Raw genomic sequence first — 18,383 nt, 5'->3', positions numbered from 1 at the left:
GGGTGTGTGTGTGTGTATGTGTGTGTGTGTATGTGTCTGCGCGCATGTGCATATATGTGTGTGCCTGCCTGTTGGAGATTCACCACCTTCCTTAATTTTCTCCTGGTTCATGTCACTGGGCTCTGGTTTTTCCCCTCACTGAAGTCTCTGTAGTTAAGCTGGAATCACCTTTTCCCACACTCCACTGGATTACCATGTACTATTTTACATAATACATGCTACATCATCACTATCTTCTACTTGACTCTTCCAAGTAGGCTTTAAAATATGTGTTCCTTGTTTTTGTTTTGTTTTTAATTCTCTTTACTCCACCAACATTAAGCCTAGGAATATACTGGATATTGATAAATACTTGCGGAGTGAAAAAATAAGCTACATCATCACTATCTTCTACTTGACTCTTCCAAGTAGACTTTAAAATATGTGTTCCTTGTTTTTGTTTTTAATTCTCTTTACTCCGCTAACATTAAGCCAGGAATACACTAGATATTGATAAATACTTGCGGAGTGAAAAAATAAGGTCACAAATCCTAAGAGAGTGTGTAGATGAGGGTTTTCTCTAGAATTCTGTGTGAACAGAAATAAAATATAAATTACTATATTTTGTGTTTAGTTGACAAAAAAAATGAGCAAATTAAAGTGAAAGACTAATGGGAAAAACAGTAATTTTCGCTGCAGAGAAGTAATGTGTTTTCAGCTCATTTCTAGCCAGTTTAGTCATGAGGGTTGTCAGACACCTTCCTGAGAAGCTCTCAGGGCACATGTGCCACCCGAGGGAACATATGGGAGCCGCCATCGGGTGCAGAGGGGGTGCCCGAGATAACTTGGACACACTCACTGCCCATGTGTCCAATCCTGTCGGAGGATTCACCTTCCTCTGACTCACTTTCTTAAATGTTTACCTTCATAGCTGCCAACTGTGTGAGTCGGCTTTCAACTGTTCTGATCATCTACTGTGAGAAAACGTCTAGGTTACGTCACGATTCCTGGAACCTCAGAGCATACAGTTTGGAGTTGGAAGATGGAGACGTCAGCAAGTCTGAGTCCTTCATTCATATGTTCACAAACGCTGCTGCACTGCCTGGGGGGTGTGAGCCCCGCACGAGGTGCTGGAGATGCAGGGACATCACACGCGGTCCCTCGACTCCTGGCACAGACATCCCAGCCAGGACGATGAACATGAATACAGACAGATTCAATAAAGTGGCGCCGCGATGAAGGGGTGCCCGGGGAACACAGATGCTGTGCACAGGAGGGGAGCTGAGAGTACATGGTTGAGTGTTTACTGAGTGGGAAAAGATTAGTCAAACATAAAACTGGAGAGGAAGGTGGGAGGCAGATCAATAACCATTTACTGAACGCCAGCTATGCATCACGTTGCCAGACTCAATGCTAACTGCCAAAGAAGTAAAAGACACAGCCTCACTCTCAAGGACTTTATCATTCAGCTGGATGTAAACAAATTACAATACATTGCGATGAACATGTGACTATATGTGTTAAAGATATAAAGGGGGGGAAAAGGGGGGGGAGATGTAAAGAAAAAATATTCAACCCTAGCTGGTTTGGCTCAGTGGATAGAGCGTCAGCCTGTGGACTGAAGGGTCCTGGGTTCAATTCCGGTCAAGGGCACATGCCATGGTTGCAGGCTCCTCCTGGCCCGGGCCCTGGCCAGGGCTCATGCATGAGGCAACCAATCGATGTGTTTCTCTCGCATCGATGTTTCTCTCTGTCTTTCCCTCTCTCTTCCACTCCCTCTAAAAATCAATGGAAAAATATCCTCGGGTAAGGATTAAAAATAAATAAATAAATACATAAATAAATAAATAAAAGCAAAAGGAAAAAATATTCAGTTCTAATTGGAGGTGGGGACAAAGGGGGGGGGTGTATTATGGAAGGCCGCCTGAAGATCACACGATAGGCTAAGATTTATCAAGTGGCCCAGAGAGGGGAGGACACTGCCAACAGAAGGAACAGCATGTACCTGGTATACAGCACAACAGGGACTCTCCCAGGAACCTGAAACACTTGGATATGGCTGTGCATTTCACTGGGGAGAGTGGCAGGAGATGAAGCTACACAGATAGGACAGAACTAAATCTTAACAGGCTGTAATTCTATACTGAGGAGTTTAGAGTGTATCCTAGAAGCAATTAGGAAGGTGGATAGATCAAGGGATAGATGTCAAGTTTGTGTTTTAGAAAGAACCTACTCCCAGCTGGGCATATACACAAGAACTGGTTATATTTTCAATTCTTTTCTGTGTGTTTTATTTATTTTTTAATCCTCACCCGAGGATATTTTTCCATTGATTTTTAGGGAGAGTGGAAGAGAGAGGGGAAGACAGAGAGAAATATCGATGTGAGAGAAACACATCGATTGGTTGCCTCCTGCACACGCCCCAACCAGGGCCCAAGCCGGGGAGGAGCCCGCAGGCAAGGTATGTACCCTTTACCGGAATCGAAGCCCGGTACCCTTTGGTCCTTAGGCCAATGCTCTATCCACTGAGCCAAACCGGCTAGAGCTCTGTGTGTTTTATATCAATTTTTAAAAATATATATATATCTGCATTGATTTCAGAGAGGAAAGGAGAGGAATGAGAGAGAATCATTGATCGGCCACCTCCCGCACGCCCCTTACCTGGACGAGCCTGCAACCAGGACATGTACCCTTGACTGGAATCGAACCTGGGAGCTTTCAGTCCGAAGGCCGACACTCTATCCACTGAGCCAAACCAGCTTGGGCTTATAACAATTAAAGCAAAACCCTCAACTAGCAGGACAGAGAGGGTCTGCAGGGGAGCAAAGCTGGCTACAGGGACCCGTTGGAGCCCATGGTCTACAGGAGAAGAGATAAAAGAACTAAGAGTGGTGGGAGGAAATGAGAGGAGTGGCCTCAGAAGGAATGGTCAGGAGCTGAAGTCCACAGGACCTGGGGAGGGACTGGGTGTGAGGGATGAGAGAGGGCGGAGTCCAGGATGGCTACCAGGTTTCTGGGGTGGGTAACGAGAAGGAAGCATTCTTTGAAAATGTAGATAGAGATGGATGAACAGGTTCAGGAAGAAAGGTGAACACACATCACATTTACACATGTGCTGGAGAGGCCTGTCGGACATCCGGATAGAAATTTCTAGTAAGCAGGAATATTTGAGTCTGAAGCTCGGGTATCATGGATGGCTGGAGTCATCAGCACAGAGCTGGAAGCCATAAAAGAGACTGAGTCTGTATAGGTAACGTAAGGAGAGTGTAGATGGGCCACGGGGACGCCAAAGTTTAGGAACAAGCAAGGGAATGAGGAGTTGGCCAGAGAGAAAGAGATAGAGAAGAAATAGTGACCCAGGGCAGAGGAGAATCGCGAGTTAAATAAACTGAAGATATTACATAAACGGAAGATTTGAGACAAACGATCGCTGAATTTGGCCCTAGTTCAACTCTGCCCTAGTGAACTTTGCCACAGAGGTTTCAGTGGCCTGTCTGAGGGCAAGAGCAAGGCTGCACTGGACAGGAAGGGGGAGGGGACCCTGCTCTTTGTTAAGAGACTCCCGGTGCGGAGAAAGGAGATCTGAGATACTTGGAGGAGGACACGGGATTGAGGGCAGGGTATCGGTTTTGTTTTGAGACTGGAGAAACTTGAGCAAACTTACATGGTGGGGGTGGGGGTGGGAGGAGCCAGGAAAGAGGGAGAGTTGAAAACAGAGAAGAGAGAAGGAATAACTGCAGGACCAACGCCCAGAAGAATAGTGAGCGCACCGGCCAAAGACACACAGCAGCAGATTGAAAGACAAAAGGTGAAAGGGGTCAGAAAGAGGTCACACTGTAGGGATGGGATTGGGAAACCGAGGGAATTGATGCCAGAGCCTCAATTTTATCTGTGAAATAGGAAACTAAGTGAAAAAAAGAAGGCCCAGAGGGGTGGGTGGTGACTTGCATAATTGTCGGTTTGCAAACTGGCTCCCATACAGTGAGGGGAAGGAAAGATGAAAAAAGAGGTAGATCATACCATATTGGTGGTGGTTTTTTTTGTGTGTGTGTCTTTTTAATATTTTTATTGATTTCAGAGAGGAAGGGAGAGGGAGGGATAGAAACATCAGTGATGAGAGAGAATCATTGATTGGCTGCCTCCTGCAAGCCCCACACTGGGGATCGAGCCCGAAACGTGAGCATGTGCCCTTGACCGAAATGGCATCCAACCCGGGACCCTTCAGTCTGCAGCTGACGCTCTATCCACTGAGCCAAACCGGCTAGGGCCGTGGTGGTTTTAATAAACCAGGTAACTTACATACGAGGCTTGTCATGGGCAACTGCAAGATGAGCAGATCTCTGCACCACCCACCCGAATCCTATAAGTTTATACAGAGGCCTTCACTGGGTTCCGTCCAGATGGTCTCACCAACAGCTCCCTCCCTCACAGCTGTGTCCTTGAAAATGGCTCTGGCTGTGGGGGCGGTGGTCAGAACATATGCTCCAAGGACAGGGGAGGAGGTGAGGAGCCTCAGACTGTGGGTCCAGCTCCCGTGTCAACCGCTGGTCACATCCCCTCAGCGATCTCCTCCAGCAACTGCCCACAGGGAGTCAGTCCAGTGTCTGGACTCCTTGCCTGGTACTCCTTCTATTCCCTCTGCTACACTCACTTACGTTGAAGATACCTTGCATCCCTTGAATGCCTTTTTCTAAATGGGGCTTTTTGTACTTCCCTTTAAAAGACTATAGGCAAAAGGGACGTATGTAACACTTGCAATGATAAAGAATTATTTTTTAAAAATAAATAAGTAGGTAATAAAAATTAAGATTACTAGGCAAGGCTGGCTTCACACACATGTAGAACAGGCCGCCTGTCACCAAGGAAAATAAACTTGCCAAGAACCTGGACTGAGACCCAGAAGACTTTTCCCTCTAGAATGGGGACGACGGCAGAAGCTCACTCTCAGATCAGGATTCTGACTTAGTCATGCCACTTCAGAGTGCTTAGGCAGCGGTTCTCAACCTGTGGGTCGCGACCCCTTTGGGGGTCGAACGACCCTTTCACAGGGGTCGCCTAAGACCATCAGAAAACACATATATAATTACATATTGTTTTTGTGATTAATCACTATGCTTTAATTATGTTCAATTTGTAACAATGAAATTGGGGGGTCACCCCAACATCATCAACTGTACTAACGGGTCGCGGCTTTAGGAAGGTTGAGAACCACTGGCTTAGAGAATGCTTTTTAACACGCAAACTGTGATGATCGCTTCAGTGAAGAAGATTCTGGAAAATTACCTGGAGGAGAGATATTGGCAGTATGGGGGAAGGAGTGGTTGGGAGGAAATTCTGGACAAGTCTCTTGGCCTCTCTGCCCATGTCCAAGGTCCCTTCTCACTGCAACATATTTGATGAAGAGGTGGGTCGGATCAAGGTACTGAAGTAGATTACTACAGCCAGCCCATGGAGCATATCAAGTGGCCACAAAAAGTGAAGGAAGGACATAAATATTAGTACCATTATTTGCTTTGGATGGGCCCTGCCAAATGAAATAGAAATCGGCAGATATTGTGTAACTCAAGTCCAAATCGCTTCCCCTTGGAAAACATAGTTTGTGTCATTATTGATGTAACAAACATTAGGGAAAAGGAGAGGAAAATACCTTCAGACCACAATCACAGATTTTAGAATAGGAAACGACTGGTTCCAACCCATTAAGCCCAATTCACGGCTTTTTCTTCCCCAAGATTGTTCATCTTCCCTTCTGTGATTTCTTCAACAATAATAACTGGCTTCTATGGTAAACAGTAATACTCAGGCAGCAAAGAAACTGGTAACCAGCACTGGCTTGCTTCCTGCACTCTCCTGAAAGTAGTCCCTGACACAAAGAACTCCTTATGTGGGAGGATGACACCGAGGTAGAGAACTGGATTAAAATCTTGTAGAATCTGTTCAAAACAAATCCATGTAACCAGAGCCACGGGAGTACAGATGTGAATCCAAACCAATGCCTCACAGCCCTAGCCAGTTTGGCTCAGTGGATAGAGCGTTAGCCTGCTGACCAAAGGGTCTTAGGTTCGATTCCGGTCAAGGGCAGGTACCTTGGTTGCAGGCTCCTCCCCGGCCTGGGCCCTGATAGGGGCTTGTGCAGGAGGCAACCCATCAATGTGTATCTCTCACATTGATGTTTCTCTGTCTTTCCCTCTCTCTCCCATTCTCCCTAAAAATCAATGGGGGGAAAAAATATCCTTGGGCGAGGATTAATTAAACCAATGCCTCATATAACCTGAAATATTTTCTTAGATACAAGATACAAGAACTTTATGTAAGATACAAGAACTCTATCACGAGCTAGGGATCAGCCATATGACCTGGGTCCTACCTATGAGATGTACCTTCAAGAGGATTTTTCAAAGAGGCGCAATGTGAGGAGACAGGTACCTTGTGGAGTTCACTTCCTGGTGGAGAAGCTGCCGGAACAGAGCCTCTGCCTTCCGGGGGTCCACTCCCACTGTGCAGTCGGAGAGCCCGGGCTGTCAGCCGCAGTAAAGTCGCTTAGCGTGGCTAAAGATGTGTGGAGTAGGAAACGAAAAGGAGAAAAACAGTGCTTCACCGAGGAAAAAGCAAGGCCTTTGGAAGTATCAGGCTTGATCAAAGTCCTGCTGCCACTTACCAGCTGTGCCCTTGAATAAATCATATGCCCTCCTCAGCCTCAGTTTAACCATCTTTAAACTGGTCATTGTCCAAGGTCCCTCGCTGCCTCTGAAAGCAGGGCTCTTTCCATGCCAGGATTCGCCAGGCCTACTGGTGGTCTACTCCACCTCCAGATCCCTGGGTCAAAGTGAGGCTTAAAAGCATGGATAAAATTAAGTTAATTTATGAAGTGGCTAGAAGAAAAAACACTGAGATGTAGCGCTAAGTAACAGGGATAGCAAAGTCAACTGACAACGGGCAATCTTCTGCATGTGCATCAACAGGCCCAAGGACATTACTCTGCAGCAGAATATCATAACTGATGATAACAATGACCTTGAGTTGCCAAGCAAAGATCAATTTATGCCCAAACCAGAGCATTAAAATACTCTGGTTTTGGCATAAAAGTAAGTACTACATTCTATGTATACTTCCATCAAAAGTGGTTCCAGCCCCGGCTGGTGTGGCTCAGTTGGTGGAGCGCAGAATATCATAACTGATGATAACAATGACCTTGAGTTGCCAAGCAAAGATCAATTTATGCCCAAACCAGAGCATTAAAATACTCTGGTTTTGGCATAAAATTAAGTACTACATTCTATGTATACTTCCATCAAAAGTGGTTCCAGCCCTGGCTGGTGTGGCTCAGTTGGTGGAGCGCTGTCCTGTGCACCAAAAGGTTGCTGGTGCAATTCCCAGTCAGGGCCACATGCCCAGGCTGTGGACTCAATCCCTGGCAAGTGGCACGCAGGAGGCAGCCGATCCGTCAATGTTTCTCTTTTTCTCTCCCTCTCCCTTCCTCTCTCTCCAAAAACATAAATATTTTTTTAAAAATGGTTCCGCCCTAACCAGTTTGGTTCAGTGGATAGAGCATCGGCCTGCGGACTCAAGGGTCCCAGGTTCGATTCTGGTCAAGGGCATGTACCTTGGTTGCAGGCACATCCCCAGTGGGGGGTGTGCAGGAGGCAGCTGGTCGATGTTTCTCTCTCATCGATGTTTCTAACTCTCTTTCCCTCTCCCTTCCTCTCTAAAAAATCAATAAAATCTATTTTTTTTAAAAAAAATGGTTCCAATGAAAATGTTTTTGATGTTTAAAGGCTAAGAGTCAGTTATCTGGAAAATTTCTATCCGTGGAACAGATTATCTCTCAGAAAATGAGATGGAATAACTGATAAAATACCATAATATGAGAGAACATTATGGACAAAAATAGTTTCATTTGAAAATTGGCTGGAATACCTAGAATTTTTCACAGAAACTCCCAGAAGCCAAGCTCCCAAGTGCCATTTATGAATTAAAAGAAAAGAAATACACACTTTTCTGTGTAAGTCCCAATTACCTAGAAATAATGCCATCACAAGCTGGCCTTCAGTCACTCTCCTTTTTCCTGATACCTGTGTCTCCTGTTACTAGGCTGGGAAGCATCTTCCTGAGTTTTTCTATTGCTACATTGCTACCCACACATTTATTCCAATCTTCTCTTCAAGTTTACATTTCCTATTCCTGCCTCTTAAATATGAACATTTCCTGAGGCGTAGGCCTTGGCCTTCTGCTTTTCTCTATAAATACTTCTCCTGTGGGAAAGATCATAACACACTGATTTCAACCCTTTTGTCTCATGGATGACTCATACATTTACAACCTTTCTTTCTTCAGCTTCAGTTCTATATTTCTTTTTTTAATATATATTTTTTATTGATTTCAGAAAGGGAGAGGGATAGAAACATCAATGACGAGAGAATCATTGATCAGCTACCTCCTGCATGCCCCCTACTGGGGATGGAGCCCGAAACCCGGGCATGTGCCCCGACCGGGAATCGAACCATGATTTCCTGGTTCGTAGGTCGATGCTCAACCACTGAGCCATGCCAGCCGGGCCAGTTCTGTATTTCTAACAACCCCCTAAAATTTTTCTTTTGGACAGATCACTACCATCTCAAATTGTACAAATCTTTTGGAGCTCTGAGCTCATTTTTGCTTTAAAACCAACTTATCCTCAGTCCCAAATTCCCAGCCTTAAGGAATTGGGAATCTTCCCTGATTCCTCCTAATCCTTTTCTCCCATGGTCTGCTCTGTGACTAAGGATAATAGTATCCAATTATTGTGACCTTGGTCTTCCCGCTCTCCCCTTTACTACCCAGCATCAAGACTATCCTATCTGCCCGTCCTTACGATCCTGTACACTGTTGCTAGGTTAATGTTTCTATAACATTTACTGAGTGCTTCCTTTACACAAAGCACAATGTCACACGCTGCAGGATCCAGAAATGAATCAAATAGAAGTCTGTTTAAAGTCCAATGGAGGGAGGGGAAGACTTGTATGTAAATAATTTCAGCTTTAAGTTAGAAAGTGGTAAGAACTGAACGGGTGAAGTATCGGTGTTATGGGCAAAGGGAGAATGAAAGGGGAACAGCAGGAAATAAAGTTTTGCCTCCAAGGTAATAACTTTGGCCTTTAATCTACGGACAACAGGGAGCCGGTGATTTTGGATCAGAGCTGTGCTTGATTAAACCACGGCAGCTGCAGGCGAGATGGGCTGGTAGGGCGTGGGCTGGAGGAAGGGCCTCGCTGAGGTGCTGCATTTCCAGTGTTCAGGGGATGATGACGGGAACTCTGGTAGCGGTTCTCAACCTGTGGGTCGCGACCCCTTTGGCGGTCGAACGACCCTTTCACAGGGGTCGCCTAAGACCCTCCTGCATATCAGATATTTACATGACGATTCATAACAGTAGCAACATTACAGTTACGAAGTAGCAACAAAAACAATTTTATGGTTGGGTCACAACATGAGGAACTGTATTTAAAGGGCCAGAAGGTTGAGAACCACTGGATTAGGGGGAAGCAGCGGGTAACATGGGTGGATGTCAGAACTACTGCTGGGGCAGAACCGACATAATTTAGTCACTGACGGGCGCAAGAAAGGAAATAAATGGCAGCGGGTACTGACATTCCTGTATCCACGCTGGAAACTGGTGCTAGTATTAACAAAAAGGGTGCACAGTCCGGACAGCCATTGGGGAGGTAAGAGGCCAAGTCATGCCCTCGCTGGTGTGGCTCAGTGGATAAATCGTGGGCCTGCAGACTGAAGGGTCCTGGGTTCCATTCCGGCCAAGGGCACATGTCCCGTTGCGGGCTCGACGGCTCGATCCCCAGTAGGGGGCGTGCGGGAGGCAGCCATCAACGTTTCTGTCTCTCTCTTCTCCCTTCCTCTCTGAAATCAAAAATATATATTTTTAAATATATTTTATTGATTTTTTACAGAGAGGAAGGGAGAGGGATAGTTAGAAACATTGATGAGAGAGAAACATCGATCAGCTGCCTCCTGCACGCCCCCCACTAGGGATGTGCCCGAAACCAAGGCACATGCCCTTGACCGGAATCGAACCTGGGACCCTTGAGTCCGCAGGCCGATGCTCTATCCACTGAGCCAAACCGGTTAGGGTTATATTATTTATTATTATTATTTTTTTAAAAGAGGCTAAATCATGTTTGGGGTATTCAGCGTGTATACATACACCTGCAGAGCATTGGAGAAGAAATTGGCCAAGCCCCTTGGAGGCTGCTGGGTCCTGACGAATTAGGCTGAAGAGGGTGGGGTGGGGGTGGGATGTTTGGGCAAAAACACCTACGAAAGGGACTATGAACTCTTACGGCCGAGGCCCAACCTGGCAGGAGGTGAAGGCACCGCGTCCCTGAAGCCACCGCTCAGCCTGGAGTCCTGCCGGAAGCAGCCTTTCCCTCCCTTCTCTGCAGAGTTCCCAACCTCCGACCCTACCCGCCACCGGCTCCCAGTCACGGGGACTTAATACCCGGCGACGTCTTTTCCTGCACGGGCGCGGGGCAGGCGCCGAGCGCACGGGGCCCATCATCGTAAGAGAGTCGCGTTCGGCGGTTTGCTCCGCCAACGGTTCAACTGTGAAAGCGCCACACGCCGAGCCCCACCTATCGCGAGACTTGACAGGCGCGCCTGCGCGGAGCTCGCCGGAAGCGGAAGTCAGGGGGCTGTCGGATTCCGTCTGACAGGAGTGGCTCCGCTGCCTAGGAGAGGTGAGGTGGGTGAGTGTGGAGTCGCTCTGACGCGTTAGGGGCCGGAGGGGGGTTTCCTGCGCGTTTCGCCCGCCGAGCTCGGCCCGAGCTGAGGCGACACCGCGCTGGGCGGGTGAGTTGCCAGTTTGAGCGCCGGGAAGGAGGGAGGCGGTCGAGCCGCCGTGTCCCCGGTCTGCGGTTCCAGGTCCGGGCGCTTTCGCCAGATCGGAAGCCCCTTACCCTTCACGGCCAGTCGTTTCCTCCGCGCTGGACGTCCACGGTGCGCCCTTGGGAGACCGGCTCCGTTGGGCTTTGCGGGGGAGTGGCCATCGCGGTGGTTTCCAGTCCTTACCTTGCTCTGTCTCACCTCCTGGGGCAGCGCAACCCCGTTCTGGTGAGTCCTTTCCAGGGTAGCCGCCTGCAGCCAGAAGAGCTCGGTGTGGTTTTATTTGTGGTAAATAAACTAATGTTGGGGCACAGATCTGAAAGGCAGTGCGCTTTTATTTCATCGGGCAAGAACGTGAAGTTGTTGCTCGTGCTGGAGCTGGCTCATTGGCGTTGCAGGCCCCGAGGACACGCCTTCGTGTCATCATCTAGCGGCTAGAGGGGTGGGCAAACTTTTTGACTCGAGGGCCACAATGGGTTCCTAAACTGGACCGGAGGGCCGGAACAAAAGCATGGATGGAGTGTTTGTGTGAACTAATATAAATTCAAAGTAAACATCATTACATAAAAGGGTACGGTCTTTTTTTTTTTAGTTTTATTCATTTCAAACGGGCCGGATCCGGCCCGCGGGCCGTAGTTTGCCCACGGCTGATAGATTCTAGCTCTTCGCTCGCACTTGGTTGGTTTTGTTCATTCTCCCCGCGAGGATTTGTTCCCGTTGACTTTTAGGGAGAGTGGAAGAGAGAGGGAAAGACAGAGAGAAACATGATGTGAGAGGAACACAGCTATTGGTTGCCTCCTGGTCGCAGGGGAGGAGCCTGCAGCCAAGGTACCTGCCCTTGACCGGAATCGAAGGGAACCCAGGACCCTTTGGTCTGCGAGCCAGCGCTCAATCCGCTGAGCTAAATGGGCGAGGGCCTCGCTAGCACGTACTCTCGAGTTAGCGTTGGAAGACTTGAGAGCATATTTAATCCAACCCCTCAATTAACTGAAGCCCTTATGGCCCCTACCCACCACCCACCGCTTTTGAGGGTTTTCTTGAGAGTCACGTTTTTTTAAAAATACATTTTACTGATTTTTTTTTACAGAGAGGAAGGGAGAGGGATAGAGAGTTAGAAACATCAATGAGAGAGAAACATTGATCAGCTGCCTCCTGCACACCCCCTACTGGGGATGTGCCCGCAACCAAGGTACATGCCCTTGACCAGAATCGAACCCGGGACCCTTCACTCCACAGGCCGCGCTCTATCCACTGAGCCAAACCAGTCAGTGTGAGAGTCACGTTTTGTTTTGTTTTCCCTCCCACGGATCTAGACAACCTAAACATTAAACAGCACAGCCTCAAATCCCGGGGATAAGTAAAGCCTGGATCAATTGAAATTCTATTTGTTTTTTTATCTTAATTAAATTTCTTGCGGTAACATGGGTAAATAACATCCTATTTAAATTTCATTCTCATGAGTAATGCTAAATATGTTTACTTGTGGGAGAACATAAAAATAGAACGGCACATTTGCCTTGCCTTAGGATTCTTACTGCCCATCTGGTTAGGTATGGGCCATCTTTCTGATGATTTCTGTGATCCCTATAGAAACTCAGACATGAATTTTAATTAGCAGAATTTATTCTAAATCATCCCTTGGATTTGAGATTTTGACAGCAGTTTGCCAATCCCAGACACATGGAAAGTCTGGTGTTTAATAGGCATACTCGCTAAGACAGCAGTAGCCTGAAAGGTAAAACATCTCTGTTTCTTGCACCCGAGCAATAATTTCATTCTAATTTTGTTGGGATGAAGGTAGTATTATGAGTATTTGCATGTTTGGAGGGATTTGGGGGAAAAGACCAACGAATGAAGCAGCCATTTGCCAATATCACATCTTTTCGTCAAAGACTGTGTCATATACATTAAAATACAGGAAGAAAAATAAATTTGGGGATGTCAGATAAGAGGGAGATTTTGGGTTTAAAGTTTTAGCATGATGTCCCAGGTGCCCCGAATCAGACAACAGGTTTTAGGAGTCTTGAGGGAAAGAGCAAAGAGGTGGGTTTGGGCTGGGACAGGTAGAGGATGGGAATACTGACTCTGTTTGGTTGAAGACGACGAGAGGTGAGGTCCACCTACAGAATCCTGCGAGGGTTGGCTGCCAGGATCTGGGTGAAGAGGAAAAGAAGTGAACTCTTTGTCCCCTGGTTTTTCAAGAATTAGGCCTGTGCAGCCTAAGCCAAACCTTTTCTTAGATGCAGAGGGCTCTCTGAAAATGTGGGTTATTGAGTGAATCCATAATTGTCCAGGAAAACCCAGCTGATACAGATTGCAGGGTTTTTTTAAAAAAATATATTTTTTTATTGATTTCAAAGAGGAAGGGAGAGGGAGAGAGAGATAGAAACATCAGTGATGAGAGAATCATTGATCAGCTGCCTCCCGCACGCCTCCTTCTGGGGATGGAGACCGCAACCCGGGGCATGTGCCCTTGATGGGAATCAAAACCGGGACCCTTCAGTTCACAGGCCTACGCTTTATCCGTAGAGCCAAACCGGCCAGGACCAGATTGCAGTTCTTATAGACATTAGACAACATTTATAGTAGTTACTTTTCATTCGTCAGCGAATCTGGGACAAGAATACATTGGATAGCATCCTCAAATGCCTACTCTAGATTTTGCATTTTTTAAAAATTAGCTCTTTTTTTCTCTTCCTTTAAATAATCTCGGGTATTTTATCCTGGGAGAAATAAGAGCTAGGCTTCCAGTAACCCCTTAACCATGACCCTGTCTTTTATTCCTTTTTTCAGTCAAGCTCCTGAAAGCTTAAGCCTATAATCAGTGTAGATTTCTACTTCCTTACCTTCCAATTACTTCTCCATTAATTGTAATCCTCCTTCAATTTGTACTTCTCTAAAATAATCACCTCCTAATGGCTAAACCCAATTAATTTTCTCTTCCTGGTTCTGTCACTGTACTATTCAACTGATGACCATTCACTTTTTTATCCTCGCCTTCTGTGATCTCTTCTGGTTCTTATCTGTGTGTGTCTTTATCAGTGTACTAGAGACCCAGTGCACAAAAATTTGTGCATTTGGGGTTGGGGGGGTCCCTCAGCCCAGCCTGTGCCCTCTTGAGTCTGGGACGCCCTCTAGGGGTGTCTGACTGACAGCTTAGGCCCACTCCCCACGAGTGGACCTAAGCCGTCAGTCAGACATCCTTAGCACTGCCACGGAGGTGGGAGAGACTTCCGCCACTGCCGCCGCGCTCACCAGCCATGAGCACAGCTCAGGGCTTCTGGCTGAGTGGCACTCCCCCTGTGGGAGAACACTGACCACCAGGGGGCAGCTCCGAACAGAGCTCCCCCTGTGGGAGCACACTGACCACCAGGGGGCAGCTCCTGCATTGAGCGTCTGCCCCCTGGTGGTAAGTGTGTGTCATAGTGACCAGTCATTCCCAGTCGTTCTGCTGTTAGGGTCAATTTGCATGTTGCCCTTTTATTATATAGGATGTTCTCCTGTCCCTTCTTTATCTTCTACTGTTGATGTTCTCCAGGATTCTGTTCTTTGGTATTCTTCTTATTCCTACTCCTGAGGAATCCATTCATTCTCACAGCATTAACCGCCAACAAATTTGCTATTGTCCCCATATTCATCTTCAAACCAGTTCTCAGTCCCAAATAGTTAACTTTGAACTTGCTCTCCCAAGTGGATGTATGTACTTTTTTTTTTTTCATTATTTCAGAGAGGAAGGGAGAGGGAGCGCCAGAGAATCATTGATCAGCTGCCTCCTGCAGGCCCATTACTGGGCATCGAGCCCGCAATTTGGGCATGACCAGAATCTAAACCAGGACCCTTCAGTCCACAGGCAAACACTCTATCTATTGAGCCAAACCAGCTAGGGCAGGATGTATGTGCTTTAGCTAACTTCAAGTGTATATCTTCACCCATCCTTCTTTCTATAGTTACTATGGCACCATAACCTATCCAATCATTTAGCCAGAAGCATGGGAGTTATCCTTTATTTCCTCTTCTCCTCCCAACATCTAGTCAGTGATTAATGCCTCCTGAAATTCTTCTACAACTACTCTCACAGTCCCTGCCTCAGATTAAGCCCTCAGCATGTCACCTGCATTATTGCAGTAATCTGCATTTAGTCTAATCTCGCTAGTCTATCTCTACCCTGTTAGAAAAGTGATCTAAGTATTAAATTTGCTCTTGAGACTTCCCTGCTTAAACTACCTATGATTCCCCATTGCTTACCAGAGAAAGTGCGAAGTTGTCTGGAATTCGAAGTTTTTCACAATTTGACCACTGTCTACTTTTCCAATTTCATCTCTTCATATTCACTTCTCCCTTTATATTTACAACGTATCTGTTTCTTCTACTAGACTAAGAGCCCTTTGGGGGCAGAGTCCATGATATATTGTTCATCTTTGCATCCCATGATTCTGGTTAGCACAGTACCTGTATTATAATAATCAAGAAATACTCAATTGAATGTCTAGAATACCCTGTCTGAAATTGTTTACTTCTTGGTTTTTCCACTGATAACATAGTGTTACTTAAAAAAAAATTCTAATAGAAACATATTAAAAACTGTACAGAATTTCAGAATGACTGATACTCCTGAAGCTGTTCCAAATTTTGAAGAGATGTTTGCCAGTAGATTCACAAACGATGACAAAGAATACCAGGAGTACCTGAAACGCCCTCCTGCGACCCCTCCAATTGTCGAGGACTGGAATAGCAGAGCTGGTGGGAGCCAAAGAAATAGAGGCAATTGGTATGTACTACTTCAGAAGAGTGAATTGCAGATGGCTGATCCGGAAGAGAATAGCTTTAATCTGCTAGTCCAGAAGACCACTGAGGGCAGGGACCAGTGGTGTTTTTTTAAAATATATATACTTTGATTTCAGAGAGGGAGGGAGGGAGAGAGAGAGAAATATCAACGATAGAGACAAAATCATTGATTGGCTGCCTCCTGCATGCCCCACACTGGGGATCGAGCCTGCAACCGGGGCATATGCCCTGACCTGGAATTGAACCGTGACCTCTTGGTTCATAGGTCAACGCTCAACCACTGAACCATGCCGGCTGAGCAGACCAATGTTTTTGTTCAGTATGATATACCTAGTGCCTGGCACTAATTAAGTGGCTGGTAAATATTTGCTTTAATATTTTATCAGCCCATGTATTTTTTCCTTAGTGTTCAATTGTGTGTCCCTATGTGTGTTATTGTTTTTTTAAACATTCCTTCTGTGGACTAATATTTTATATGCAAATATACTTTAGAAACCTAGAGTCTTATACAAATCTTTGTATACAATTCCATAAAAAGGTAATGTTTCTGGTTTCATTTTAGAAAGTTTATACAGTGGAAGTTACTTCTATTTAATAATTCAAAATAGATAGAAGGAATAAATTACCATACTGTGGTTTTTGAACAATTGAATAGTTTTTAGTTTGATTGAAAACTAGCCTATTGTTTGGGGTTTGGGGTTGTAGTCTGCCTGTTTCTCTGCAAAACATGTCCAATGTCACTAGAAGAATGATTTAAGTCTTAAGAATGTTTTTAATAACTGGTGCTATAGCATCCTCTAGAGAAAAATGTTCTTTCTTCTTTTGTTTATTAAGTATTCGATTGAGAAGTCAAATGCAAACAGGACAGATTTGTCATGTGTTTTCTTAAAAGACAAGTATAATTCTGTTGTTGTTGTTGTAGGTTGCAAGATAACAGACAGTTTAGAGGCAGGGACGGCAGACGGGGGTGGCCAAGTGACAATCGATCCAATCAATGGCATGGACGACCCTGGGGTAACAATTACCAGCAGCACAGACAAGAACCTCACCACCCTCACCAGTATGGAAACTACGGTTACAACCAACGGCCTCCCTATGGCTACTACTGATAGAAATGTCCGCAGCTTTTAGTAAAACTGTGTCCTTTGTTAACAAGACAAACATTTGCGCGTATTTTCTGTTGGTCATCATTTTGCATCTGATTTTAGAAAATAAATTAATTTTTTGGAACTTGAGACATTTTTTAAACAATAAGATCTTTCCGGAGAGATGGGATGGTTGCTGGGAATAAACACTTCCCTAAAAAAGTTGTGGATTATATTGCTTGACTTCTACCTCAGACTCTTCGTTTCATGACTTAATAGTACTTTGAACTTGGTATATCTTTTCCTTGTTGGACCTTCAGTTCTGTCTGTGTTTTACACAGAAATAAAATAGGAATTTTAAAATAGAAAATGCTTGCTTTTACTTTGTAATATAAGGAAGTATCCATGTACTTGGATGTGCTCATTCCTAAAATTTTGAGAGACTGGTAAAATGAACTAGTGAATGCACAACTATCCTTCATCGTAATGTGTTGTACATTAACTTCAGAAGTTGGAAGGTAAAGCAACTGTAGTTATATTTCTTTTTTGGGTCTTGTTATGTGACTATGGTACTTCCTAATTACTCTTTAGGTATGAGTCAGCTCCCCAATCATTTTGGTCTCTTTTTATTTTTAATCTTCACCTGAGGAGTAGTGTCTTGATCTAATGATCTAGGGTGGGATTAGGGCACAATCATTTTATACAAACTCTAAACCTAGTAGGTAAAAATTTATACGTTATATAAAAGTGTCACAAAAACACTGTAATATTCCCCTTCCTCTTCAATCTTTTGTAAAATAAGGTTGCATTATTTGACTTTACTTACTTTTATGGTACTTAATGTAGGTTGATTTTACAATGTTATAATCACTTTCAAATGTGCACCTTTCTGCATTCTCTTCTCTAAACACTGTGATGCTGTAACGTCCTTTCAGGGTGATCATTATATTTCAAATAATTGTAATGGCCATTACATGGTTTTATTTAAATAAAATACTTAGAATATTAATTTCTCTCTGTTTTGGCAGCTAGCCTACTCATGTGGTGAGATGGGTTTTTGTCTTTTTTATTACTCTGTCCTTCACGTCCACTGAAAACAGTTTATTTGGTTTAAAAATAATATTAAAAGTACAAGTTTCATCATAGGTCGAAGGAATTAAAAGGCAACTTCCTAAATCTGCCTTGTCCCTTAGCATTCCGCTCTCGGCCCTTGAGGCCGACTTCTCCAGGTATCATTTCTCCATGCTCTGGATCCAACTCTCCCCCGTCTCTCCGGCTCCTGAAGAGCCATCCTCTGAGGTAACTCATTTTGGGGAAAGCTCTAATGAACCACATATTCACACTCAGGGTTTCCTCTGGCCCTCTCATCACATCTGTAGGCAGCAAGCCAGTGCTGCTCCATGAAGGTAGGTCTTCACATTACACCTATTTAGCCTAGAGCAGTGGTCGGCAAACTCATTTGTCAACAGAGCCAAATATCAACAGTACAACGATTGAGATTTCTTTTGAGAGCCAAATTTTTTAAACTTAAACTATATAGGTAGGTACATTGTTTTTAACTGAATTAGGGTACTCCTAAGCTGGCCTTTGCTAAAAACGTCCTCAATCTGCTTGAGGTATGTTCGCTGAGGTCGACCCCTTCCAACTCTCCCATCCACACTC

At 45.2% G+C, this 18,383-nt stretch overlaps 3 protein-coding genes across 7 annotated transcripts in view; 1 reads left to right on the top strand and 2 right to left on the bottom strand.

The window, feature by feature from the left end:
- The window catches only part of HOMER2 (homer scaffolding protein 2), a 129,991-nt gene extending 123,330 nt beyond the window's left edge, over positions 1-6,661 (bottom strand). Inside the window, exons 1-2 of the mRNA XM_014549585.1 lie at positions 6,638-6,661; positions 6,406-6,497 (exon numbers count right to left, since the gene is read on the bottom strand). Coding sequence (XP_014405071.1) covers positions 6,406-6,497; positions 6,638-6,661 — 116 coding nt within the window. The remainder of the gene's footprint in view (positions 1-6,405; positions 6,498-6,637) is intronic.
- The window catches only part of LOC102261717 (chromosome unknown open reading frame, human C15orf40), a 37,563-nt gene continuing 25,617 nt past the window's right edge, over positions 6,438-18,383 (bottom strand). Inside the window, exons 5-6 of the mRNA XM_005878495.2 lie at positions 6,638-6,811; positions 6,438-6,528 (exon numbers count right to left, since the gene is read on the bottom strand). Coding sequence (XP_005878557.2) covers positions 6,701-6,811 — 111 coding nt within the window. The 3' untranslated portion in view covers positions 6,438-6,528; positions 6,638-6,700. The remainder of the gene's footprint in view (positions 6,529-6,637; positions 6,812-18,383) is intronic.
- FAM103A1 (family with sequence similarity 103, member A1) lies at positions 10,623-17,645 on the top strand. 5 transcript variants are annotated; one of them, XM_014549607.1, is made up of 3 exons: positions 10,623-10,706; positions 15,441-15,619; positions 16,559-17,645. In XM_014549607.1, exons 2-3 carry the CDS (start codon positions 15,450-15,452, stop codon positions 16,743-16,745), a joined length of 357 nt encoding a protein of 118 aa, XP_014405093.1. In that variant the 5' UTR covers positions 10,623-10,706; positions 15,441-15,449; the 3' UTR covers positions 16,746-17,645. The 5 variants fall into 5 exon arrangements, with proteins under 5 accessions (XP_014405093.1, XP_005878518.1, XP_014405094.1 ...); XM_005878456.2 differs by having other exon boundaries at positions 10,637-10,711; XM_014549608.1 differs by having other exon boundaries at positions 10,664-10,715.

Source organism: Myotis brandtii, unplaced genomic scaffold, assembly GCF_000412655.1.
Source record: "Myotis brandtii unplaced genomic scaffold, ASM41265v1 scaffold561, whole genome shotgun sequence".
Lineage (NCBI taxonomy): Eukaryota > Metazoa > Chordata > Mammalia > Chiroptera > Vespertilionidae > Myotis > Myotis brandtii.
This window is presented reverse-complemented; position numbering and strand designations above follow the sequence as displayed.